The 26,764-nt window shown below is 43.5% G+C and overlaps 1 protein-coding gene across 1 annotated transcript in view; it reads left to right on the top strand.

Annotated features, from left to right (window-relative positions):
• Nucleotides 1-26,764, top strand: part of LOC126236516 (odorant receptor Or2-like) — a 113,842-nt gene that overhangs the window by 27,353 nt on the left and 59,725 nt on the right. Inside the window, exon 2 of the mRNA XM_049945885.1 lies at nucleotides 18,891-19,740. Within this exon, the coding sequence (XP_049801842.1) occupies nucleotides 18,891-19,740 (850 nt within the window). The remainder of the gene's footprint in view (nucleotides 1-18,890; nucleotides 19,741-26,764) is intronic.

Genomic DNA, 26,764 nt, shown 5'->3' with positions numbered 1-26,764 from the left:
TTTTGCTACAAAGCCCTATTTATCAACATAATCTCTGCCTTGCGTCACCCTACTGGGAGGGCACGTACACGAGCATGGTACCACTCTACTGGTCGACGTCGGAGCCAGCTTCGTCCTATATCAGTAACGTCACGATCATCCTCGTACTTCTTCCCGTGGAGTGCATCCTTCATTGAGCCAAACAGATGGAAGTCGGAATGTGCGAGATCCGGGCTGTACGGTGGATAAGGAAGAGCAGTTCAATGAACTTTCGTGAGCTGCTCTCGGGTGCGCAGACTTATGTGCAGCCTTTCGTCGTCATGAAGAAGGAGAGGTTCGTTTCATTTTCGTGTCGACGAAACACTGAAGTCGTTTCTTCAGTTTCCTGAGGGTGGCACAATACACTTCAGAGGACGTAAAACAAAATATATCCTTCAGAGTCCCAGAAAACCGTCGCCATGACTTTACCGGTTGAGGATGCGGCCTTGAACTTTTTCTCGGAGGAGAGATCATGCGGCGCCGTTCCATTGATCGCCCTTTTGTTTCCGGTTCGAAGTGATGAACCCAGGTTTCATCACCTGTGACGATGTTCGACAAAAAATTGTCACTATCAGACTCGTACCCTGCGTGCAAACGATTCCGCACAGATGATCCTTTGTTGCACTTTATGGTCTTGTGTTAGGCTGCGAGGAACCCGGCAGCCACACACTGCTGAGTACTCCAACTATTGGACGAGTATGCCAGCACTACCAACAGGGACGTCCAGTCGATCAGCGAGGCGCTTGACAGTGATCCTTTCTTATGAGAGTGTCCGCACGTTCCAACATTGCTGGAGCTACACCTGTGTGCGGCCCGCCGGCACGTGCCAGATCGGACAGTTGCGATAATGACAGACGTCTCGCCCAACGACTCAACTTGCTTTTGTTTACTGCCAGGTCTCCCCACAAATTTTGTAAGCGCCTATGAACATCTGCGATGCTCTGGTTTTCCGCCAAAAGGAACTCAAAGACAGCTCTTTGTTTGAAACACACCTTCGTTACAGACACCATTTTGAAGTCTACGTATAGCGTTGACACTATCAGATCTTCATGAAACTGTAGTTACTGAAGAGAGAATATTCCACGATGTCTCACAAAAAATTCCGCATTTTTTCAAGCGAAATTGGACAACAATAATAATTTGTTTCATTATTTATTGAAGGCCGCTCTTAGTTAGAAATGCACAGTGATTTGCGACGTTTCTCGCATGTTGAACTCATAATGGGGAGAGATGATGACTGTATCGTATAGCTAACTTTCTGTGGAAGGGTTAGCGTCGCAGCCAGTGTTTTATGTTGAATGCAATTTCTAAGTTCCCCCACTTTTTCTTCCTCAGGATTGGAAGCAGATAGAAACATATGGTTTAGCGGTCACTCTTTGTGTATGCATGTCGCACATGGCAACACTATACGACAGAACTATACTGGCAGCAGAGAGAGTGTGGAGTCTATTTGATACTAGAAACCGGGGAGTTTCCGTCACAACAACAGCTAGTAATCACTCGGTTTCTCCACTTGTGTGGTATGACATTCATTGAAATTCATCGCCAGTTTAGTGAAACGTATGTTGGTGATGTTATGAATGTAGAGTACGTTGCGTTTTAGGTACGGCTGTTCAAAGCAGCTTGAATATGGTGCGGCAACGAACGGTAACAACCTCTGTCTCGCACTAACTGGTCTGACAACATGATTACCACATAGCTGTTTTGGACGATCGTCAATTGATTGTGAAATTGGCATTACTTTGGGATCTGTGCATAGAATCGTGCATGATAACCTGAAAATGCTGAAAGTATTTTCGAGCTAGATACTACGAATGCTGACGGATGACGTATAGGCTGGGCGCGTAGCAATTTGCCAGTCATTGTTGACACACCCTGAAGCGCCAAAGAAACTGGTATAGGCAAGCGTATTCAAATACAGAATAAACAAACAGGCAGAACACGGCGCTGCGGTCGGCAACGCCTATACAAGACAACAAGTGTCTGACGCAGTTGTTAGATCGGTTACTGCTGCTAAAATGGTAATTTATCAAAATTTAAGTGAGTTTGAACGTGGTGTTATAGTCGGCGCACGAACGATGGGACACAGACTCACTGAGATAGCGATGAAGTGGAGATTTTCCCTAAGATCATTTCAGAGTGTACCGTGAATTCCAGGAATCCGGTAAAACAACAAATCTCCGACCCACCCGTGTACCCTTGATGACTGCACGACACAAAGCTTTGCGCCTCACATCGACCCGTAAACACCGACATTGGACTGTTGATGACGGGGGGAAACACGTTGCCTAGTTGGACGAGTCTCGTTTCAAATAGTATCGAGTGGGTGGACGTGTATAGGTATGGAGATAACCTCATGAATCCATGGATCCAGCATGTCAACAGGGGACAGTTCAAGCTGGTGGAGGCTCCGTAATGGTGTGGGGCGTGTGCTGTTGAAGTGATATGGGACCCCTGATACGTCTAGAAACGACTCTACAGGTGACACGTACATAAGCGTCCAGTCTGATCACCTGCTTCCATTCATGTCCATTGGGCAGTTTCAGCAGGACAATGCGTCACCACACACGTCCAGAATTGCGACAGAGTGGCTACAGACACTCTTCTGAGTTTAAACACTTCCCCTGGCCACCAAATTCCCCAGATATTGAGCATACCTGCGATGCCTTGCAACGTGCTGTTCAGAAGAGATCTCCACCTGCTCGCACTCTTTCCGATTTACAGATAGCCCTGCAGGATTCGTGGTGTCAGTACCCTGGAGCACTACTTCAGAAATTAGCCGAGTCCATGCCACGTCGTGCTGCGGCACTTCTGGGTGCTCATCGGGGCCCTGTACGATATTAGACAGGTGTATTAGTTTCTTTGGCTCTTCAGTGTATGACGACGGCATGAATCGGATCTTTGTTTTCAACAGTATTGTGACAACAGATGCCTTTTTGAGCGATGAAAGACATACTCTGTGGTCACAAACTGTCCAGTAGTGCCGGTATTGCTTGAGCGGCCTTCCAGTGGTCAAAATGAACTCTTGAAGAAGCGTTCGCAGCAGCCATTGAAGGATGGCTTCGCCGCGACGTTGTGGAACGTGTGTATGACTTGTAAGGCCTTCACAATGGACCTGAAGATAGGGGCTGGGCCGTCCCTGCGGACCTTGCCCGCCGCTGTGGAAGGCAGATGGTGAAGCCCCTACCCCTTGCACTCTCTTGGGGGCATCCACGCAGAGGAGAGTGGAGGGGTGCGGATTCAAGCACCTTCTAAAACTGGAGCTAAGACGTTTGCTATGTTACAGACAAGGAGATGCTTCTTACAAATGCCTCTTTAGCATCTGTTTGATGTTCTGCTGAGAGAAATATGGAAACGATCGTAGATCCGACACACTGTCAGGCAGAAGAGGAGCAGATGACAAATTGACAGGGCACAGAATATTTATTCTTAGCTGTCGACATGGAGTTTGCCTCGTGAATGAATTCCAACCACCATAAAGGTTGCGTGTGGTCTTCCAGCTGTGGGAACTGTTGATAGTAAAAAATCTTCAACAAGGCTGGTGAACAATAATTTGTTTGGCCTGAAGAGAAACATAAACTAGCCAATTAAGCCAATTAAGTGGGTGGCCACGTCGACAGCAGCCCTATCATCACCCAGTAAAATGGACTACAACTCTCTCTCATTAAAGACTGCTTGCCAGTTCCGTTTGTATAATAGCAACCGGGACATAAAACCTCCGAGACAGAGCCGAGTTTCACAGGTATGACGTTTTAAGTTATTACTTTATTACTGCTAACTCTATTCCCACCAAATTTTGCAGCAGTATCCACATATACTGTTGAATGTACCTGCAAAATTATATCGCTGTACAGCACGTAGTTCAAGAAATGTGACTTCTATGACTACGGGTCAGTGTCCGATTGGGACACTGGTAACGATTGAGAATCTTGTAATTGATAATGGGCAAATGATTTCTTCGTCTTTCATGAGTTAAAGTAATTTGTAAGTTGTATTTGAATTCCATGGTTCAAAGGCACTTTTTTCTAAAAATTAAATATTAATGACTAATCTCCTTACATTTCTGTGACTGGTGCTCGTAATCCTTTTAAATAATGCGCAAATGTCGTTATCTAGTGCAATTTAAGACATGGCGATTCCTGTTTATTTAAAATGCAAATGCAGCACTAAAGTGCAGTTAAATATAAAGATGAAATTGCCTAAAATTTCAACCACTACATACTGCAGGGACAGATGCGGATCAAAAGGGAGAGAGGGGGGGGGGGGGAGAAGGTCATGGGTGATATATACTCCCAAAGAACAATTTACTCAGATTGTTTGTATTTTTAAATATGTCAGTTTCCAAATATAACAACGAATTTTTCAGAGATTAAAGTGCCACGAAAACTAAGGATCTTGGAATGGAAAAACAAAACATACTTTTAAGCTGCTTGCACGAGGGCCTGCCACGTGAACGGACTTGCGCTTGACTCCCTGCAGAGAAAACTCCAGCCAAATAAAAAAGTCCTGTCAATGACAGGCTGAACCAGCAAACCCGAAGAAACTGAGTACAGCAAGACAGAAAATAAAAGACACTTCACTAACGGAAAACACAGCCGTAGTCTACAGACCTGCGTTCACAGTCGCTGTGCCAAGTGAAACACCGATGACAGAGAGTGCACGGGTCGACTTTATATTGTGTAAATTATTACATTGTCAAAGTTTACACTTTTGTTGCTATTAAAGTTCTTAAAGCAATTGCATGCCAAATGTTCTCCTCCATTTTTTCGAACAAATGATATCCAAATGATGTTTTACCCTGAACTGCAATTTCTTGGATGTCATTTTAATGTGTTGTACCAACACTGACGTAAAGAAATTATTATTATTGTTATTATTGTTTTAAAACATTTCATATAGTTTGTTGTTATTAATTAAATAGGTATAATTATATTAAAACTTTTATGTTTTTTATTGTTGTTATTATCAAAATTCTAGAATTACTAATAGCATTTGAAAAAACAGTTCATCACAAAAATCTGTAGTACACCTCAAAAGCTTAAAGTAAATAACAACACAATATCATAAGTTCAAATGGTTCAAATGGTTCTAAGCACTTTGGGGCTTAACATCTGAGGTCATCAGTCCCCTAGACTTACTAAACCTAACTACCCTAAGGACATCACAAAAATCCATGGCCGAGGCAGGATTCGAACCTGCGATCGTAGCAGCAGCTCGGTTCCGGACTGAAGCGCCTAGAACCGCTCGGCCACAACGGCCGGCTAATATCATAAGTAGATTGCTTTAAATATCTAAGATAATAGATATCAAACAACAAGAAAGAAAGACGGCAATCGAGACTAAAGTACATAAAATGGAGTTGGCCTTTCAGATCACATGAAACGCATCTACTAAAAAACCATTATCGTGGAACACTAAACTGAAACACAATAAAACAGTGGTCAGGTCAGAAACACTCTATGCAGCAGAAACTGATTATGGAGAGAGAGCTAGAACAATTAGAAAAAATTGAACGAAGACTCCTATGAAAAGTAGTAGGACCCAAAATTAGCAGGGAATCAGAACATAGGTTAAGATCTAATACGAAACTACATTAAATGGAAGTTTAAAAAGTAACAGATACAACGAGAACAAGGATATTAAAATTCTGTGTGCACATATGGAGGGTGAATAATGACACAACGACGAAACAAATCTTTGACTTACTAGACAATTACAAATCCAAAATCGCGGGGCTGATGGAAGCAGGAAAGGATGTTAAAAATGTAGGAGTAGAGCTGGACAGAATAGGAAGCAGAACAGTTTTGAGAGAAACAATACGAAAGGCGGTCTTCCAGGACAGAAAAAAAAATCAAGAACTAGGGGAAAGTGGACAGAAGAAGATAAGGAACGACATTCACGAACAATGGAAGCAGTGTGGGGCCCACATAAAACTGCAGTTGAAAACAAGTAAGCGGATAAATGTTCATTTATCGTATCCTCCAAAAGGACCGCTGAGAAAAAAATCCTAGACGTCTGTGGCACGTTAGAAGCGAGAGTGGCAAATTAACTTGGAGGAGGAGAAGTGACAAGAGGTTGACAACATCGAAAGAAATATATTTAGATAGGAAACTTATGGTCTCTGAAGTCAACTTGTAATGATAAGGAACATTTTATTAGTGGTTCTGACGTAAGCTGCTGCATCGGTGTCGCTGACTGGAGTGTATACCGATATTCAAATATCAACAGTTCGCATTTTTGGGCATTTGTGAACCCACGAGGTACTCGAGCTCATGCTCATCAACAGCGATTTAGTGTTAATGTGTGAGCCGGCACTCTCTATGATAGTTTGATTGGACCATATATTGTTCCATTCAGTCTCAACGGTCGGAAATATCGCATCTTCGTGGAACATGTGTTGCGAGAACTGCTGGAGGATGTAACTCTGAATGTTGATGTACTTCTAGCACGATAGGGCGTCAGCCCATTTCAGCATTACTACGAGGAACTATCTGAGTGCCACTTTCGGGAATCGATGGATCGACTGCAGTGGCCCCGTACTCTGATCAGCCAGGTCACCTGGCCTCACGTGTCTGGATTTCTCTCTCTGCGAGCATTTGAAATAGCTGGTGTATGAAACCACTGTGGCAACAGTTAAAGCCCTCGTCGCTAGAATTGCCATCGCGGCTGGTACCATCGCGGACATGCCAGGAATCTTCGAACGGACAACGCGACCAGTGATCCGACGACGTACTGCGTGCCTGCAAGCAAGGCAAGCTCCTGTGAATTCCATTATTGTAATGAGAATGCAAAACTACCTTTTGTGTAAATCGTCCCAAGTATTAGAAAGTGCCGACAGGAAACATATGTACCATTAACTAAATACACTGAAGCGCCAAAGAAACTGTTATAGGCACGCGTATCTAAATACAGAGATACGTAAACAGGCAGAACACGGCGCTCCGGTCGGCAACGCCTATATAAGATAACAAGTATCTGGAGCAGTTGTTAGATCGGTTAGTGCTGCTACAATGGCAGGTTATCAAGATTTAAGTGAGTTTGAACGTCGTGTTATGGTCGGCGCACGAGTGATGGGACAAAGTCTCTCAGACGTAGCAAAAAAGTGGGGATTTTCCCGTACGACCATTTCACGAGTGTACCGTGAATATCAGAAATCTGGTAAAAGATCAAATCTCCGACATCGCTGCGGCCGGAAAAGATCCTGCAAGAACGTGGCCAACGACGACTGAAGAGAATCGTTCAATGTGACAGAAGTGCATCCCTTCCGCAAATTGCTGCAGATTGCAATGCTGGGCCATCAGCAAGTGTCATCGAGAGAACCATTAACGAAACGTCATCGATATGGGCTTTTGGAGCCGAAGGCCCACTCGTGTTCCTTTGATGACGCCTCACCTCGTCCCGTCAACACCGACATTGGACTGTTGATGAATGGATGCATGTTGCCTGGTCAGACAGGTCCTGTTTCAAATTGTATCGAGCTGTTGGATGTGTATGGGTATGGAGACAACCTCATGAATCCATGGACACTGCATGTCAGCAGGGGGCTGTTCATGCTGGTGGAGGCTCTGTAATAGTGTGGGGCGTGTCCTGTTGGAGTAATATTGGACCCCTGATACGTCTAGATACTACTCTGACTGGTGACACTTACGTAAGCATCCTGTCTGATCACCTGCATCCATTCATGTCCGTTGTGCATTCCAACGGATTTGGGCAATTCCAGAAGGACAATGGGACACACCACACGTCCATTATTGCTACAGAGTGGCTCCAGGAACCCTCTTCTGAGTTTAAACGCTTCCGCTGGCCACCGAACTCCCCAATCATGAACGTTATTGAGCATATATGGGATGCCTTGCAATGCGCTATTCAGAACAGATCTTACGGATTTTGAACAGCCCTACAGGATTCATGATGTCAATTCCCTAGAGCACTACTTCAGACATTAGTCGAGTCCATGCCACGTCGTGTTGCGGCACTTCTGCATGCTCGCGGGCCCCCCCGTGATATTAGGCAAATGTACCAGTTTCTTTGGCTCTTCAGTGTACATTTCTTTTGATGTCTTGTACTCCTGTATTAATATGAAAGAACAGTTTCGCAATACGCTGTATTAACTAAGACTCCACAGTATTTTCCCACCTGAGCGAAGTCTGGTAAGTACTGGTTGTTCGAACGAGTGTTCTTAAACTGTTGATCAGTGTATTTTCCTTTTTTGTTACATGTGGAGCGCACACTTCGTGACAACATGGACCACTGGTTATCTACGGACGAGCCTTGTGGCAGTGTAGGTTCAAATGGCTCTGAGCATTATGGGACTTAACATCTATGGTCATCAGTCCCCTAGAACTTAGAACTACTTAAACCTAACTAACCTAAGGACATCACACAACACCCAGTCATCACGAGGCAGAGAAAATCCCTGACCCCGCCGGGAATCGAACCCGGGAGGCAGTGTAGGTCACTACAAGAAATCAGGAGATGAAGATGTTCGCGGTCGCACCTTGAAGAAAGTGGATGTACGCTACTACACTTAAACGAAATAGTGTTAAACACCAAATGTGTTCAGCCCTCTTTTGTACGAGCTTGTAACAATGTCTCATCATGTCTTTATCGAGTTGTTATGAAGATATTTTCGAAGATAAAGCACAAAATAAATATATATTAAGTAAAAGAAAAATAATTTTGAGATTGATTTTTATTTACCTAACAGTCCACTGCGCAATTGTTTAAGATTCCGAAGTCCATTTATTAGCTGTGGTTACGAAAGGGGAAGGAACACTCAAAATAAGTTGCTATCCATTCTGAAAAATCTCTGAAAAAGCATTATCTCTGGAAAAGTCTTTAATCGACTCTCGATATCCCGACGTGATTTTGTTCAACTATTACGAGCATTGAAACTCACAAGTTTAAAGGCCACGAAAATTTTTTGCAGTTCTCTTGTGAGTGGTATACAGTAACTGCGCTAAGATAAAAGTTAATTGAAACCTAAAAGTTCATATCAAAAGAAATCTCAAGAAAGGAAGAGAGAGAGAGAGAGAGAGAGAGAGAGAGAGAGAGAGAGAGAGAGAGAGCGATAACTGCGATGTTTGTAGTGTAGTTACTGGTGACACCGTCCTCCCTATGACAGATACACTGCTTGACAGTACTAAGGAACAACTGAGACTTGCTATGTAAAAACTGCCAATTGTTACGGAACAGCTGACAGTTGGTACAGAACGTCCGATCAGTGACAGTAAAAGAAAACGTGGATGGTGGGAGGACACGAGTTTAGTGCAGCGAAGCCTGAGCATTCAACCGTTCACACAGTATGGTGTTTGACAAAGGCTATAGCGGAAGCGATTAGTGTACCTTGCTTGTGATACGGAAACATGTCTGCAAGGCATCACTTGAGTTCTTATGATCGTGGACGAGCAGTTGGACTGTTCAAAGCCGATCAAATCTCACTACTGTGCCCACAGTGACGGGGGTGTTCAAAAGTGTTATCCCCCGATTCAAAAGGCCACCGAAGGTGAGAATGACATGCGAAATCATGCCGGTGGTCGTAGAAGGCCCAATACACAGCAAGAGGATCGATACGTAGCCCTAATGGCGAAAAGGAACAGACATCTTGTAACGCTGGAAATGCATATCCTCCTATTTCCATCTATTGTACTATAAATATTTTTCCTTATTTTGTTACCTGAAGATATGAAATTTCTGTGTCTTTATATATTGTAAGTGTTCTACTATTTGTGTATATATATATGTCGATGTATAATTGGTTTGTTTTGTAAATATTATTTGTATTTTTACGCTGAGTCTGGCCTAGGGAAAACTATGCTATCGAACGATTACATCGATAGGTCGTGTGGAGAACCAAAGTGTTTAGGATCTTTGGTAGTGTTAACTCTGCCGCGTGGAGCGCGGGAAGAGAGAGTCTAGCTGGAGTAGCGCGGTGGAGCAGGTGTGTTGTGTGACGCTCCCGCGAGCTGCCGCGCTTTCGGGGTTTGGCAGCATGTAACTGCGCTCGACTTGCTATGATAGTTTCTGACACGGGAAGCATTAGCTGGCGCACATCAAGAGCCCGTTTCGCCTGGTGACCGTGTCGAGAAGGAGGCGCGCCAACATTCAGCTTCTGCAACAGCGACGGCCGACAATGAGTGACTGTCGCCACCTCTTCGATCGACAACTTCAAACCTTCAATCAACCAACAAGGAAGACTGGAAGCACGTAAAGTTTTAGAACTGTATGGCAGGCCTCAGCTTTTCAAAATTGTTCCATTTGCCTGGCAAAATTACAGCAACTTAGCATGAACCTTTGTTGCTCATTGTCCCAATTGCATTACCAAGCAGGGTCCCTTCCTTTTCCGGAATGAACCCGAGTGTCGTTGGAATTCAAACGTCAGCATTAAAGTAATATCATTCCATTTCACTGCTTTAATTTCAAAGTTCAGTTAAAGTATTCATAGCTGGCTACATTATTTAGATTACACAAGCATAAATTAAGAGTGCGAGTTTTGTTACCATATTTTAACTTACCTGTGACTGCAGCTCAGCTTGGTACGTACTAAATTTTACTATTGTTAATTGTTCAGAATCATTTAATTCAAGTTCAAAGTTAAATCTCTTATTTCTAAATTGCGTAGATTTAAGTAGCTTTTGAAATGATTGTTGAGTTAGTCCAGGACTAACCTTATTTTATTGAATTTCGTAGTGCTTCAGAAACAAAGTTCACTATTAATTTCAGTCACTAAATTAACTTTCAATTTTCCGGTTTTATTAATTCTTTTACTAAATTAAGTCAGTGTGTAGCGAAATTTATTACTTCTGACAAACAATCAGTTTTCACACAACACGTGTCAACCTTCAGTTGCCACGCTTTTAGTGCTAATTATATGTGCATTAATCTTTCATTTTCAGTTATTATAGTAGTTGTCCATAGGACTGGCGACCGTAATTTACCCCAAATGTCAAATATCTAATTAACGCCAATTAATTGTTAACGTAACGGCCGCACATTTACTTTCTTTATTAATTTTACCCTTTTCTCAAAATTAATTTCCACCAATTTCATTTGCATTTTTCCTTTCATTTAGATGTAACCCTTTCCTCCCTCTTTACCGACAAATTAACTTCGGTGACGATTGCTTTACCCAAATTTCCATTAGGTACACGCGGTTTAATTTTTCACTGTCATTAAGGTCGATAAGTGAGGGGGAGGCTACAATCTCACTCCCAGGCAGATCGCTGTAGGTCTTGCAACCGCTATCGGTACACGTGTCTCTGCCAGAAACATTTCGCCGCTGCTATATCAGGCTGGTTTGTATGCTCGGAAGCTTGTTAAATGCATTCCACTTCAACCACGCCATCTGCGGGAAAAGATCGTTGGTTTAGGAGAATGTTGGTTGTGGTAAGCAACAATGTTCTAGAGAAATGTTCTCCGACGATTCTTAATACCAAGTGATTCTGACTACCAGCTAGTGGTGGAGAGAGAGGGAACACGTTACACTTCACAGAATGTCCACGAACGTCTTCGGTATGGTCTAGTCGTTACGTGTGGCCAGGCATTATGCACAATGGCGGAAAACCGCTGCATATCTTTGAGCAAGGTACCAGTACAACACAGTGGTTTGCAGGGAGGTTATTCTGGATCATGTCCGTCTGTTTAGGAGTGCGGTAGGTCCCGACGTTTGTTTCTGGGAGGCAGTTCCCGACCACACAGAACCGCTAACATGTCGTACACATAAAGTGAACTCCCTGCACCTAAACCCTGTAGAGGATGCCTGGGATGCTCTAGGCAGACGTATTTATCAGCGAACAACTCTTCCCTGAACCGTGAAAGAACTGAAAGACCCTTGAGAGAGGAGTGGGAAAATATCCCACAAGTACTCCTCAACAGCATGAATAACAGGTGCAAAATATGTATTAGTGCCCAAGGGTGCCATATTGCTTAACGAGAGTCCGATATCGACCTTTATGTCTGGAGTTTGACCTGTGTCAAACATGAACGTGATGCTTTCCCATCTGGTGAAATCAGCAACATTTTTCGTTATAAATACACTGACTCACCTCTGTTATGTATCTACTGTGTTTGATGTCATCCATAACTGCCTGTGATTATTCCTGTCCAACAATGCCTCTGTTCCTTAGCAATTGTCAAGCAGTGTGTTACCATACCGAACACTATCCATTAAAACTGGAGAATATTAACTACATAAAATCGTAGCAACACTACAGAAGACACTAATAAATTGTGACCCCTCCCCAGATCGAGCCCTGCCTCTGCACCTATGGAGGCAGATCACCTTGAGATATGACTGAAATGTGCGACTGGGCGATTGCATCTTTGGCTGGTCTGATGTCTTGTTTGGCTTGAAGATTGCTGTGATTTTTGATAGCTTCATTTTTTATGGGATTGAACCAGATATCATAAGGTCAGAGAAGAAACCCGTCATCCACTTTTTGCATGGTTCTCACTATGCTGAAGAAATTCTGAATGGATTCATTCATTTCCCGGTCTCTTTCCAGGTTTTACAGTTTTAAATGCAGCAGAAGCTTCAGATGCAGAGAAAGCTCTCGACAACTCAGATTGTTCATTAGAGTTCATTTTAAGCAGTGTAAGTTTGCTTTTGATGTGTCTTGCATGAAATTTTCCCTCTCAGTGCTCTTGATGTGGACCTGGGAAGGCACCAGGAAATGATGGAATCCATCCAGAATACCTTATGCATAGTGGAATTATGCAAAAAGATGGCTGGCGGATTTCTCCTCTGACATTTTGATATTTGTTTCAGTTCCACAAAAAAATGAAGTATTCAAAAATCATAGCAATACTCAAGCCTGGTGAGGGATGATAGCAGCCTAAGACCCATCGCCCACTCGCACTATTAAGCACTATTTATACGTTCCTTGAAAGAATTCTATACAATCGATTAGTCCAGTGATCTCTCAGAACTTTCCTATTGAGCAAGCTGGATACTGACCAGGATCAGGTCTTACCTTTAACAATATTTATTGAAGCAAGATACCAAATGAAACAGAAAACATCAGTTGCTTTCGTTGATCTAAGTACAGCATATGACACAGTCTGCAGGCATGGACTGCTTTATATACACTACTGGCCATTAAAATTGCTACACCAAGAAGAAATGCAGATTATAAACGGGTATTCATTGGACAAATATATTATACTAGAACTGAGATGTGATTATATTTACTCGCAGTTTGGGTGCATAGATCCTGAGAAATCAGTACCCAGAACAAGCACCTCTGACCATAATAACGGCCTTGATACGCCTGGGCATTGAGTCAAACAGAGCTTGCATAACGTGTACAGGTACAGCTGCCCATGTAGCTTCAACACGATACCACAGTTCATCAAGAGTAGTGAATGGCGTATTGTGACGAGCCAGTTGCTCGGTCACCATTGACCAGACGTTTTCAATTGGTGAGAGATCTGGAGAATGTGCTAGCCAGGGCAGCAGTCGAACATTTTCTGTATCCAGAAAGGCCCGTACAGGGCCTGCTACAAGCGGTCATGCATTATCCTGCTGAAATGTTGGGTTTCGCGGGGATCGAATGAAGGGTAAAGCCACGAGTTGCAACACATCTGAAATGCAATGTCCACTGTTCAAAGTGCCGTCAATGCGAACAAGAGGTGACCAAGACGTGTAACCAATGGCACCCCATACCATCACGCCGGGTGATACGCCGGTATGGCGATGACGAATACACCCTTCCAATGTGCGTTCAACGCGATGTCGCCAAACACGGATGCGACCATCATGATGCTGTAAACACAACCTGGATTCATCCGAAAAAATGACGTTTTGTCATTCGCGCACTCAGGTTTGTCTTTGAATACACCATTGCAGGCGCTCCTGTCAAGGGTAACCGCAGCCATGGTCTCCGAGCTGATAGCCCATGCTGCTGCAAACGTCCTCGAACTGTTCGTGCAGATAGTTGTTGTCTTGCAAATGTCCCCATCTGTTGACTCAGGGATCGAGACGTGGCTGCACGATCCGTTACAGCCATGCGGATATGCCTGTCATCTCGACTGCTAGTGATACGAGGTCGTTGGGATCCAGCACGGCGTTCCGTATTACCCTCCAGAACCCACCGATTCCATATTTTGCTAACAGTGTTTGGATGTCGACCAACGCGAGCAGCAATGTCGCGATACGATAAACCGCAATAGGCAATCGCGATAGGCTACAACCCGACCTTTATCAAAGTCGGAAACGTGATAGTACGTATTTCTCCTCCTTACACGAGGCATCACAACAACGTTTCACCAGGCAACGCCGGTCAACTGCTGTTTGTGTATGAGAAATCGGTTGGAAACTTTGCTCATGTCAGCACGTTGTAGGTGTCGCCACCGGCACCAACCTTGTGTGAATGCTCTGAAAAGCTAATCACTTGCATATCACAGAAACTTCTTGCTGTCGGTTAAATTTCGCGTCTGTAGCACGTCACCTTCGTGGTGCAGCAATTTTAATGGCCAGTAGTGTATTATTACAACTTGTCCCATGCAGATGGACCACAAAACTGATTGACAACATGTTACTAGTTACAGTAAGAAACACTAGCTGTCCAGAAGTATTGAATAATAGGAATCAGTCCATGCTCCTCTATTGTTTAACTGATATATGACTAATATTCCTCCAGCACAGTCCAGAAAGTTTGGCTATGTGGACGACTGGGCAACAGGCACCCAACACAAACCCTTGAAACAACTGAAGAAATCCCAGCTTTTGATCTAGACATCTTAAACCAGTATTTCCGTAAATGGAGGTTGAAACGAAATTCAAATAAAACAGAAATTGCAGGTTTTCGTCTGATCAATAGACTGTCACACAGAGCCCTTGATGTCTATTTTGCGGGAAACAAACTTCATCATAACATGCATCCAGACTTTATGTGTTCAGTTGATGCATCCAAAATATCTTGCACTCACGCTAGACAGGGCATTTTCTTTTAAGGAGCACTTGACACGAACTTCTTCTAAGCCCAAAAGCAGAAACAACATTCTCTGTGAACTCTGTGGCACTCGTTGGGAATCATTAGCAGACACTCTTCGAGTATCAACACTCGGATTGGTACACTCAGCAGCAGAGGGTTGTGCACCGGTCTGGCTTAAAAGCCCACACTGAAAAAAATAAACATATAACTTAAAGAAGGGGATTTTCTCTGCCTCGTGATGACTGGGTGTTGTGTGATGTCCTTAGGTTAGTTAGGTTTAAGTAGTTCTAAGTTCTAGGGGACTGATGACCATAGCTGTTAAGTCCCATAGTGCTCTGAGCCATTTTTTTAACTTAAAGAAGCCATGTGAATTGTTAATGAGTCAATACGATCTACTGCCAAATACTGCTTACCTATCTTGAGCCACATCCCACCTCCTGATATCAGACGGAAGAGATCACTACCGTGTGCATAACAGAAAATTGCTGATAGCGCCGACCCTCCAGTATTGAACGACATATTCCCTGCAGAGTGAAAAAGACTAAGATCAAGACATCCCATTCTTATCACAGCAAGGAATCTCACGGAAATTCAATAACATCGATGAATGGAAACGCTGCTGGCAACAGAACTGTCCTCAGAATGCCCTAAACTGCCCTGCATACAGAAGAAATCCCCTGTATTTGTCGAGCCTCGGGCAATTTTGACTACCGTCAGTCGCACCCGAACGGGCCACGGAAGATGAGCAGACACTCTCCACAAGTGGGGCAAATCTCCCTCACCATCGTGTGACTGTGGTGCAGAACGACAGGCACTCGCTCACTTTGTATCAACATGTCCCACACCTGCCACAATGTTTCTTTCGAAGACTTCCTGAAAGCGACAAGTGGTGTGATGCAATACATCAAAGACGTTGACAGTCGTATATACCTGTTGTGCTGGAGAGCTGTGTTTAAATGTTGACATGTAATAGTTTTGTAATATACATATATAACAGGCAATGTCCTAACTGACTGACTCATCATCCCTTGGCCCAAACCGCCAAGGATAGAAACATGAAATTTGGAGAGAGTGCTGATCTTATACTGTAGGCCTCGTTTAAGAAAGTATTTTTCGAAATTCCAGCCCTAAGGAGGTAAAATAGGGAATGAAAGGTTTTTTTGAAAATATGTCGCTACTGACGCAATTTTGAAGATACTGCGAAAATTGGTACACGGTTTCTCGATCAGAAATAAAGTAATACGTGTTTCAGTATTTTTGGAAATTTAACTTGCATGGGTGTGAAACAGTGTGTGAAAGTTTTAAAAAAATCATTAATGAACAACTACTAAAGTATTTTTAAAGCTACATCTATGAAAATTGGTATTTGACTTCTCGGTTACGAATAGAAAAATATATGTTGTGTATATGGTTCTCGGGCGAGACGTCGGATGTCATAGTGAAAACTCCACAATATTCCATCAGCGCAACTGGCCGACATCTTCAGGTGCGACGAACATACTGCTAAGGCATGACTAGAGCCCCCTATTTATGCCAGTCGTAGGCAGGAAGTGCGCATGCGTGGAGGCGCCAAATTCGATGGCCAATAGCGACGATAGCGGCTCAAGAACTTACGACTCGCACCATCAGACATACTCGTAAGTTTTGACGTAGTCTCACTTTTTACTCGAGTACCATTACAGGAATCGTTGTTGCTCATTAGCGAGAAGCTGGATGGGGAACTTTTAGACTTACTCCAACATGTTCTCACCTCGACGTATTTTTTATTCAATGGACAATATTGTGAACAGACTGACGGCGTCGCAATGGGTAGTCCCTTGTCACCCATTGTGGCTAATCTTTTTATGGAAGACTTCGAGGAGAAAGCTCTCCAGTCGTCGGATTTGAAACCTACGTGTTTTTGGCGATATGTGGACGACACCTTTGTTATTTGGCCTCACGGCACGGCATCGCTGAATGTATTTCTTGAGCATCTTAACTCGCTTCATCCCAACATCAAGTTCACTATGGAGGTGGAGAAAAACGGCGAACTTCCATTCCTGGATGTGTTGGTACGGAGAAAAGAAGATGGCACATTAGGTCACGCAGTGTACCGTAAACCAACACACACGGACTTACAGGCCGCCAGCTGTCACCATCCTTCGCAACGAAGTGGCGTACTTAGGACGTTGGTTCACAGACCACGAGCCATATCAGACTCAGACAGCTTATCCAATGAATTACTCCATCTGCGTACCACTTTCCAACAAAATGGATATTCCGAACGGGAGATTCGCCGTGCCTTATATCCGAAGCTGGTTACCCAACGTGAGGAACTGGAAAAAGGCAAAGAACAAAGGGGAATGGTCATCTTGCCAAACATCGGCGGTGTCTCTTCAAAAATAGGAAGATTATTGAAGAGGCATAAAATTAAATGTGTCTTTCGTCCGCCGGCAAAACTCAGAGCTCTCTTGGGCTCAACTAAGGACAGCCTTGGCCAAAGAAGAGCCTGTGTTTACGAGATTCCTTGTAGCTCCGGCACGTCGTACTTCGGACAAACTGTAGAAGAGAGATGTACTGAACACCGACGCTACACTCGTCTGGAGCAACCCGAGAAGTCTGCAGTGGCCGAGCATTGTCTCAGTACAGGCCATTCTATGAATTATCAACACACAAAAATTCTCGCGTCGACGAGTTCGACTGGGACTGTATTATTAAGGAAGCAGTGCAAATACGTAGCTCGACGAATCTTGTAAACAGACACGGGCTTTCAGCTCAGTACAGCTTGGGATCCAGCAGTGACCATATTGAAGTCGCATAGAGCAGAGAGGAGTACTATTGGTCATGCAACGGATGACGATTCGCCAGCAACATAAATATTCTGTTGACAACGGGAGGATAGTCGCGCGCCTACGCGGACGCGCATCTTTGCTTGCGGCTTCCGACAGAGGTCGCAGGGGCGGCCGATGGCAGCGCAAAGCAGCAGCGGCAGCCTCCGCGCGTGCGCCGAAGTCCTTGGTTCTTCATCTTGCAGGTGGCGTTGCTGTCCTTCCAGCTATCGGTTAATATCGTCGTTATTGGCCATCGAATTTGGCGCCTCCACGCATGCGCACTTTCTGCCTAAGAGTGGCATAAATAGGGGGCTCTAGTCATGCCTTTGCAGTGTGTTCGTCGCACCTGAAGATGTCGGCCAGTTGCGCTGATGAACTATTGTGGAGTTTTCTTTATGACATCCGACGTCTCGCCCGAGAACCATATACACAACATGTCCGTCGGGAAAGCCTCAAGCAACACAAAAAAATACATGTTTCATTGTTTTTGGAAATTCAACCCCTATGAGGGTGCAATAGGGGATGAAGTTTTTATGAAAATATTTTGAAGCTAAATCTATGAAAATTTGTATATGGCTTCTATGTTAGAAATAAAAAATACGCATTTCAACGTTTTTGAACTTTCAACCACTATGGGTTTGAAATAAGGGGGTGAAATAGTTTATGAAATATTTCATTCTGATAGCGTTTTTAAAGCTATATCTACGAAAATTTGGCATTTTACTTCTCTGTTACATATAAAGAAATATGTGTTAGAGGACGGAAGTTTCTATGGAAATAGCACTAAGAGAACGCAAAAGGCAACTACCAGACGTGCTTTTTGGTCAGATGTACATTCGGAAAAGACCTTGGTTCTATGGCCTTAACTATCGTGAAAATTTTAGAAGGTGTCGCAATTTGTGAACAACATAAAAATTAGAAAAAAAGGAAAACAAAAGAATCTTTGTAGAGCGTACAGTCTACGCGAGCAAAGTATCGGGCGCCTACCTGGTCTTTGTATACGCATTGCCATACGATAAATAGGTAAAAGGACTGAAATTTCAAATTGTTGTGTACGACTATTTGTGAAACAGAAAGTCGCAGACTGTGGAGTTGTAACTCCCTCCTGTTTGTTAATGTTTTGCCGTAGACTCCAACAAAGGCCAGGCGGCGGGGGACCAGGAGGGCGCCTCCCCGTCGGAGAACGTGCTGTGGCGCAACATCAGGGTGCTGCGGCTGGCGGGGGTGTGGCGGCCGGAGGGCCGCTGCCTGGCGCGCCTCTACCCGCTCTACTTCGGCACCGTCTGCACCAGCATGCTGCACATCGGCGCGCTGGCCATCTTCCGCAGCTACACCATCTGGGGCAACATGACCGAGGTCACCTTCGCCCTCGTCTCCGGGCTCACCTGCTTCAACGGAGCCGTCAAGATGATCCACCACTACACCCACAGTGAGTCCTACTACCGGCTGGTCAACGAACTCAACATCCTCATCGACCGGCAGCGGCCGCACTGCGAGGGAGACGCCGAAATCGCGGCGGCCCTGCAGGCCGCCTACAAGAAGGCGAAGCGGCTCACCTTCGGCGTGCTGGGCTACATGTTCGTATTGGGCCAGATGTGGGCCACCGTGCCCCTCTTCATGCAGTTCCCCCCGGACGACCCGAGCAGCCCGCTGCCCCTCGTCACTATCACTCGCGTGCACAAGGTGCACAACCACACGCTGTACTCGCTAGCGTACCTGTCGGAGTGCCACACCGTCCTCTACTGGAACTTCTCCAGCCTCGGCATGGACGTGTTCTTCGGATCCGTCATGATCCACGTTACGGGTCAGCTTAACATACTCAACATAAGGCTATCGCGCTTGAGCGACGCTGGGGCGGGAGAAGACCTGGCGCACTCCTCCGACAAAGGCAGCCAACAACAGAAGTGGAACACACACGGTTCTGTCTCCATGTATGATGAAGTGCGCAACTGTGTGAGAGATCACCAGGAAATACTAAGGCAAGCCAACTTATTCTGTTATATTTCCCTCAACTTATAGTTAAATTTCATCTACTTTTGAGTATGACTAATTTGCGAGCACACCCAGCAATCTGATCCATTCACTGAGTTACCATACTTATAGATAAAAATTTATTAATTATTGGAAACATAGTAATCACCGATTAATCATGTTGTTGGTGTGGCATTTAGCTCGATGACTTATTTGATCCACATCTCCACATTAGTCTGTCCTTTGGGAGCCTCTTCATCTCTGCTCAACTATTACAATTTACATGCACTTTAACCTGTCCCCTACACAACCCCCCCACCCCCCCCCCCCCCCGCACACATTTTTCTCCGTTACTAAACAAACAATTCCTTGATGCCTCAGGATGTATCTTATTAAAACTGTCTCTTCGTTCAGAACGTTGTTTTCCTTCTTCTGTGGTATAGACCCGACAATACTCGTCATCTCCACTATCAACTTTTAATCTTACAGCTACTATTCTTTCAGAAGCATAGGACTGGCTTACAATGTTTGCTATCGTTATTTAGCATTGTAGTACACAGGAAACCCAGAATTTTCAGTGTAAAATCCAAAGAAATACCTTTCACACGTGAGAATATTAAAATCTAAGTGCTTATCTACCGAAGCATTCGCAACGAAATTGACAGAAATTGAAGCTCTCCTAAAATGCACTGAAGCTCGCTTAATACTAGGCACAGAAAGCTGGTTAAAACCTCGAGTTGACAGTTGTGAGAACTTTTGAGAAAATTTAAGTGTACATCAAAATAATAGGAAAATTGGAAATGGAGGTGGTGTATATTTGTTGCAGTAGACAAGAAACTTAAATCCACCGAGATAGAAACTGAAACTGCATGTGATATTGTTTGAACAAGATACAGTATCAAGGTTGGGCATAAAATTATAATAGGATGCTTTTATCGACCAACAGACACACCTCTAGATGTAAGCGAAAATTTTAGAGAAGACCTCATTTCACTTTTACAGAAGTTCCCTAGTTACGCTGTAATTGTTGGAAGCGACATTGATCATCTAAAAAGCGGTGAGCGTGACAAGAAATCTTGTGAAACGTTTCTAAATGCTTTCGCTGAATACTACCTAGAAGAAAGAGTTCAGAACCCCACTGATGACGGCAGCATTAAGTCTAATGGTAGCAAATAGACTTGATCTCTTTGAGGATGTCCACACCGAAACTGGTATCAGTGATCATAAGGAAATGTTAGAAACAGTGAATACCAAAGTAAAAGCGATAACTAAAGAAAAGAATGATTTATTTGTTCAGCAAATGAGACAAAGTAGCAGTAGTGTCATAGATCTATGACGAATTTGAAACCCTTAGGACGGCGGCATGTAAAGGAAGTATGGCTCAAGTTTATAATAATAGCTGGCCATGCACTAGATAGATATGTACCCACCAGGACAGTTCGTGATGGGAAAGGTCCTTCCATGGTACACAGTCACTGTAAGGAAGCTCCTACAGAAACAGAAACTACTGCATAGACAGAGAGACGCTGGATGAAACTCCGTTGTCTGTCAAGAGAGCAATGTGTGAAGCATGTGTCCAGTCACAAATAGATAAGACGTGCACTGAAATTGACAATAGCAAAGCAAAAGCTGAAATACTTAACTGTGTTTCCAAATGTTCCTTTACAAAAGAAACCCAGGATCATTGCCCCAATTTAATCCTTGTACCATGGAAGAGATGAGTGAAATAGATAGTGGCGTTGAAATCGTTAAAACTGAACAAAGCCCCAGGGCCCAATGGAATCCCTGTCAGATTCTGTACCCAATTGGCGACCATAGATCCCTCGAACAAAAACGTGCCCACTAGCTGGAGTAAGGCACAAAAATGGCTCTGAGCACTATGCGACTTAACTTCTGAGGTCATCAGAACTTAGAACTACTTAAACCTAACTAACCTAAGGACATCACACACATCCATGCCCGAGGCAGGATTCGAACCTGCGACCGTAGCGGTCGCGCGGTTCCAGACTGTAGCGCTTAGAACCGCTCGGCCATCCCGGCCGGCTGACGTCGGTTCGTTGTAGAATCTTAGGACTTCAGATGTAATGAGATATCTCGAACAGTGCGAGCTCCTCCATGCCAACCAGCATGGATTTCAAAAACATCGGTCATATGAAACCCAACTCGCACTTTCCTCACATGACATACTCAAAGCCATGGAACCATGCAGTCAGGTAGATCCAGTACTTCTCGATTTCCGAAAAGCGTTTGACTCAGTACCACACCTAGGCTTATTATCGAAAGTAAAATCGCGTGGGATATCAGGTGAAATTTGTGATTGGATTGAGGATTGCTCGGTAGGGAGGACGCATCATTTTGTCTTGGATGGAGAGTCATCGACAGATCTAGAACTAATTTCGGTTGTGTTCATGTTGTATATTAATCACCTTGCGGACAATATTAATAGTAACTTCAGACTTTTCGCAAATGATGCAGTTATCTACAATGAAGTGTAAGCTAAACGAAGGTGCACGAATATTCAGTCAGACCATGATAAGCGTTGAAAAAACGTAGTATCCTACCAATACAATATCAGTGAGTCGCAACAGTAATCGACGAACTCATACAAATTCCTTGGTGTAACGCTTAGTAGGGATATGGAATGGGACGAACACATAGGTTCGGTCGTGGGAAAGCAAGTATCAGACTTCGGTTTGTTGGCGGAATACTAGTGGAATCCAATCAGGCTACAAAGGGGGTTGCTGAAAAATTACTCTTGCGGCCCATCCTGGAATATTGCTCAAGTGTGTGGGACATGTACAAACAGGACTAACAGGGAAGGGCAGCACGAATGATCACAGCTTTGTTTGACCCAGAAAGAACTGAACTGGCAAAATATTGAAGACAGACGGAGTTTCAAGATCCGACTGTGAATGATGTCTCTATGAATGTACTACAATTCCCTACGTATCGCCCAGATAGTGTTCATGAGGACAAGATTAGGTTAATTATAGTACGCATAGAGGCATTTAAGCAATCAATCTTCCAGCGCTCCTTATCTGAATGGAACGGGAAAAAGCCCTATTAACTGGTACAGCGGGTCGAGCCCTATGCAATGCATTGAGCGTGATTCGCGGACAATGAATGTAGATACGGGTGTATACGACATGTGAGGAATGTTGTCCACAACTACGCGTTTCTCAGCTCAGGCTCTCATCACTTGACTGTCTCCGATCAATTTGTTACACACATGCACTTAAAAAAGCACAAAGTAGTGGCGAAATAAAATAAAGTAGAGGTATTCAGTATTTCATAATTATTTAGTGCTTCCTTCAGTGTGTATGTATGAAGCGTTGAACGTAGACAGCCAGATGACTGATGGGAGCTTGACTCCCGAAACGCGTACCTATCGATTTTTAGGGATTTTAAAGGTCAGTTCGGTTTTATAAACTAAGAATTTCTTTAGTCTGGCATTACAATCTAATAATAAAAAGGGTAAGAAATTTTTTTAATTACTTAAAAATTAAGGCATATGTTATAGTCCGTAGCGTCTTATAGTCCGTAAAACACGGTACGCATGGCAATATGTTGTGTTTTTGGTGTTCGCAAATATTTGTCTACTCCTGTACACGTTCCGTAAACTACCGTACGATGCAGGGAAGGGGGCATCTTGTACTACTGCTAATCATTCCCTTTCCTGTTTCATCCGCAAGTGGAACTAACCTTAATTTCTCTTATCTTGTCTTCGCGGTCTTTATGCGAGATGCATCTTGGTGGCAGTACAAACGTTCTGCATTTAGCCGAAAATACTGGTTCTCTAAACTTTCTCAATAATGTTTCGCTTAAAGAACGTCGTCTTCCCTCTAGGGAACCCATTTGAGTTCTCGGAGTATTTCCGTTTTACTCGTATGCTGATCGAACCTACTGATTACAAATCTAGCAAGACGCCTCCGAATTGCTTCGAGGCCTTCCTTAACGCGGCCTTGTGGGAATCCCAAACAGTCGAGCAGTACTCAAGAAGAGGTCGCACAAGTGTTCTACACACGGTTTCCCTTATACATAGATCAGCTACACTTACCTAAAATTCTACCAATAAATAGAAAACGACAATTCGTCTTCCCCATAATCGACCTTATGCGCCCGTTCCATTTCATAAAGATTTGCAACGTTATGCCCAGATATTTAACAGACTTGTCCTCGGAGTCTTTCGCGACGGCATACATGAATAAAACGTTCTCGGTTTTTTATGCATTTAATAGACGTGACTGTGTCAAGCAAAACACCGTTATACTGCATTCGAAAATCACAGGGTCGTTTTTCCTGCTCATCTGCATTAACTTAAGTTGTCTACGTTTAGAGAAAGCTGCCATTCATCATATCAAATAGAATTTTTCTCTAAGTCCATCTTCATACAGGATGGTTACGGGACCTCGACTGTTCGATGTAAAAGGTCAAATCGGAAACAACATTTTGCCGTCTAAATTTTTTATCTTATTTTATTTTGCTACCAGTTTCGGTGTTGCACTAAGCGATCTTAAGGCGCCCAGTAGGCGTGTAGGAAGAATCCCACTTCTCCTACAATAGAAATAGGGGCCAGCACGCGACACCGATACCCGTAGACTTCTTTTTAACAATGCGATCCCTTCGATTATAAAAAATCCGAAACAAAATTAATTTCTCATCTTCCTTAATGTCCAGAAATCCACTACTTAGATCTCCAATTGGCTCTCGTTTGGATTTATTTTCACCGATCCAAATGTTTGTTAAAACATGTCATTATGCCAGATGACATCCAGTAACAAGCCTTTCTGTTTTAAGAGTTGTCTAAATCGTTATGTTTCTGCTACATTCCATTTTATGTCAACTATTTTATCTCCCTATTATCTTGCTAAAGTCAGAGCTTCTTCATCCCCTCAGATTTCAGGCACTCGTGATCACCAACATGGTGTGTCGTTGTGCGACTGGATTCATGATTTCCTGTCAGAATTTCTCACGAGTTGCCACATAGTCGAAGCAGACGTCTCTAGTGATCCAGGAAGATATTTACATATTTATTATTCCAGCTACAGACTGCAAAATATTTATAGTTCAGATTTTTAATTCCAATCCGTAATGGCCACCTTCAGACCTAAAAAGACATACGCATGGTAGTTCGTTGTAAAAACACAGCATACAAATGACACCGAGTCGGCATGCATAACAACTGTACAGTCACATTTATTAGCGAAACAAGATTCGCCGTGTTCTTTTAATATGTAAATACCACCTGCATAGTTGCAACAGACGTGCTCACACATATTTGACAACTGATTCATTTATTTTATCGGAGATTCGGTCTACAGATGATGAATTTTGTTGTAGCTTACGTAGTCGGTCGTGGTGGCCGAGCAGTTCTAGGCGCTTCAGTCTGGAACCGCGCGACCACTACGGTCGGAGGTTCGAATCCTGCCTCGGGCATGGATGTGTGTGATGTCCTTAGGTTGGTTAGGTTTAAGTAGTTCTAAGTTTTAGGGGACTGATGACCTCAGAGTCATTTGAACCATTTGTAGCTTATGTAAACAATAGCCGTGTAAGATAGTTGTGCTAAATGTGTTCGTTTGGCAGTTACCTCTCCATGCTGTCATGCAACTGTCAGACTAGTTGTCTATTACTGTTTGTTCAGTAGAGTGCATGGGCGTAATTTAGGTGCTTGTACATGACAACTGTTATATTTATTTTATTGGGGCTGTAGACCGTTTTCATTCAATTACCGTTTCAATTGTGCAATGTTATTCTTTCCAATGCTCTACTCTGGGTGTGCTTCTACATACAACATGTGTTGGAGTGATGGTTGCACTGTGCAACAATGAAAATGTAAATCGAATGAAAATAGCCAATTCCTATAACTTCTAATGTGCTGATCGCGAATATCACAAAGACAATTCAAAATTAGCTCTTGTTTTCATTTTACACTGTTTTATTATGGTGAGATAATTATATACGGATTTTTATGTTAAGTTTAAAATCAAATATTATAATGGTTTGTCAAAGTCATAATAACTAGTAACAATGGATTATATTATTGTCCCTGGTCTTACTTGTGTGCAATATTTTGGATATAAACATTTTGCTACCAATTTTAGTGATCTTTTTGTCTCCCTCCTCTTCATCTTCAGTGACTTTATTAATGCATGTAATAATTTTTGCACATTTTTTTCCCAGATTAATTACCAGTTGTTCCATTTGAACAGGTAATGACATAGAACATTAAATCAGACTCATTAATCTAAATTTGACATCGGCAAAACATCTATGACTTGAAATCACGTCCCCCTTTATACGACAGAAACACTAAGTGGTTGATACTGTTCAGCATCGACGTTAAGAGAGCCACCACCTTGACTCGTACTGACACTAAAGAGCTCCAAGATCCACTAAGTGGAACTTAACACATGTGTTATTAAAGATTCCCTATCTGCCGAGCCATGGTGCGTGGATCACCGAATTCAGTGCTGGGAAGAGCATTTCTCTAGCTCCTATCTGCTCAGTGCTGCCGGCCGTCGTTAAGACGAAATGCGTTGCGTAGCTGTAATTTCTGACTGCACAGAGGACGTGAAATAGCGACCGCAAATTCCTAGGGTCGAAAACTACTTCAGTAAAATGCCATACACGAATCAAGAATTCTGCTGCTTAAGCCATGAGCAGAGACTTGACTCATGGGCGCGGTCATAAAGAAGCACTTCGTAATGTCCGAATTCCACAAAGAAGAACATCTTCCTCGCATGGAGAGGAATTATTTTGCTCCTAGTGGCGAAAACAGCACTTTATGAAATTTAATGGTGAGACTTTTCAATGGCGCCTTCCCAGCAATGTCTCAAAACACTCTCCAGTGATGTGTGTCCTACCGACACCTGGCAGGGTATCCCCTGATCTGCTGTGCTCCAGTTTGGAGCAAACCTTGCATCGTTAGCATGCACTCTCCATGCGGCCAATCATTGTTATCATTAGAAACGGAATGCCTCCTACACTACGAGCCATAAAGCCGTCGGTCAACCTCTATCAGCTCATACTCAT

The sequence above is a fragment of the Schistocerca nitens genome, chromosome 1 (assembly GCF_023898315.1).
Source record: "Schistocerca nitens isolate TAMUIC-IGC-003100 chromosome 1, iqSchNite1.1, whole genome shotgun sequence".
NCBI lineage: Eukaryota > Metazoa > Arthropoda > Insecta > Orthoptera > Acrididae > Schistocerca > Schistocerca nitens.
Note: the sequence above shows the minus strand (reverse complement) of the source record. Positions and strands in the feature narration are given on the sequence as shown.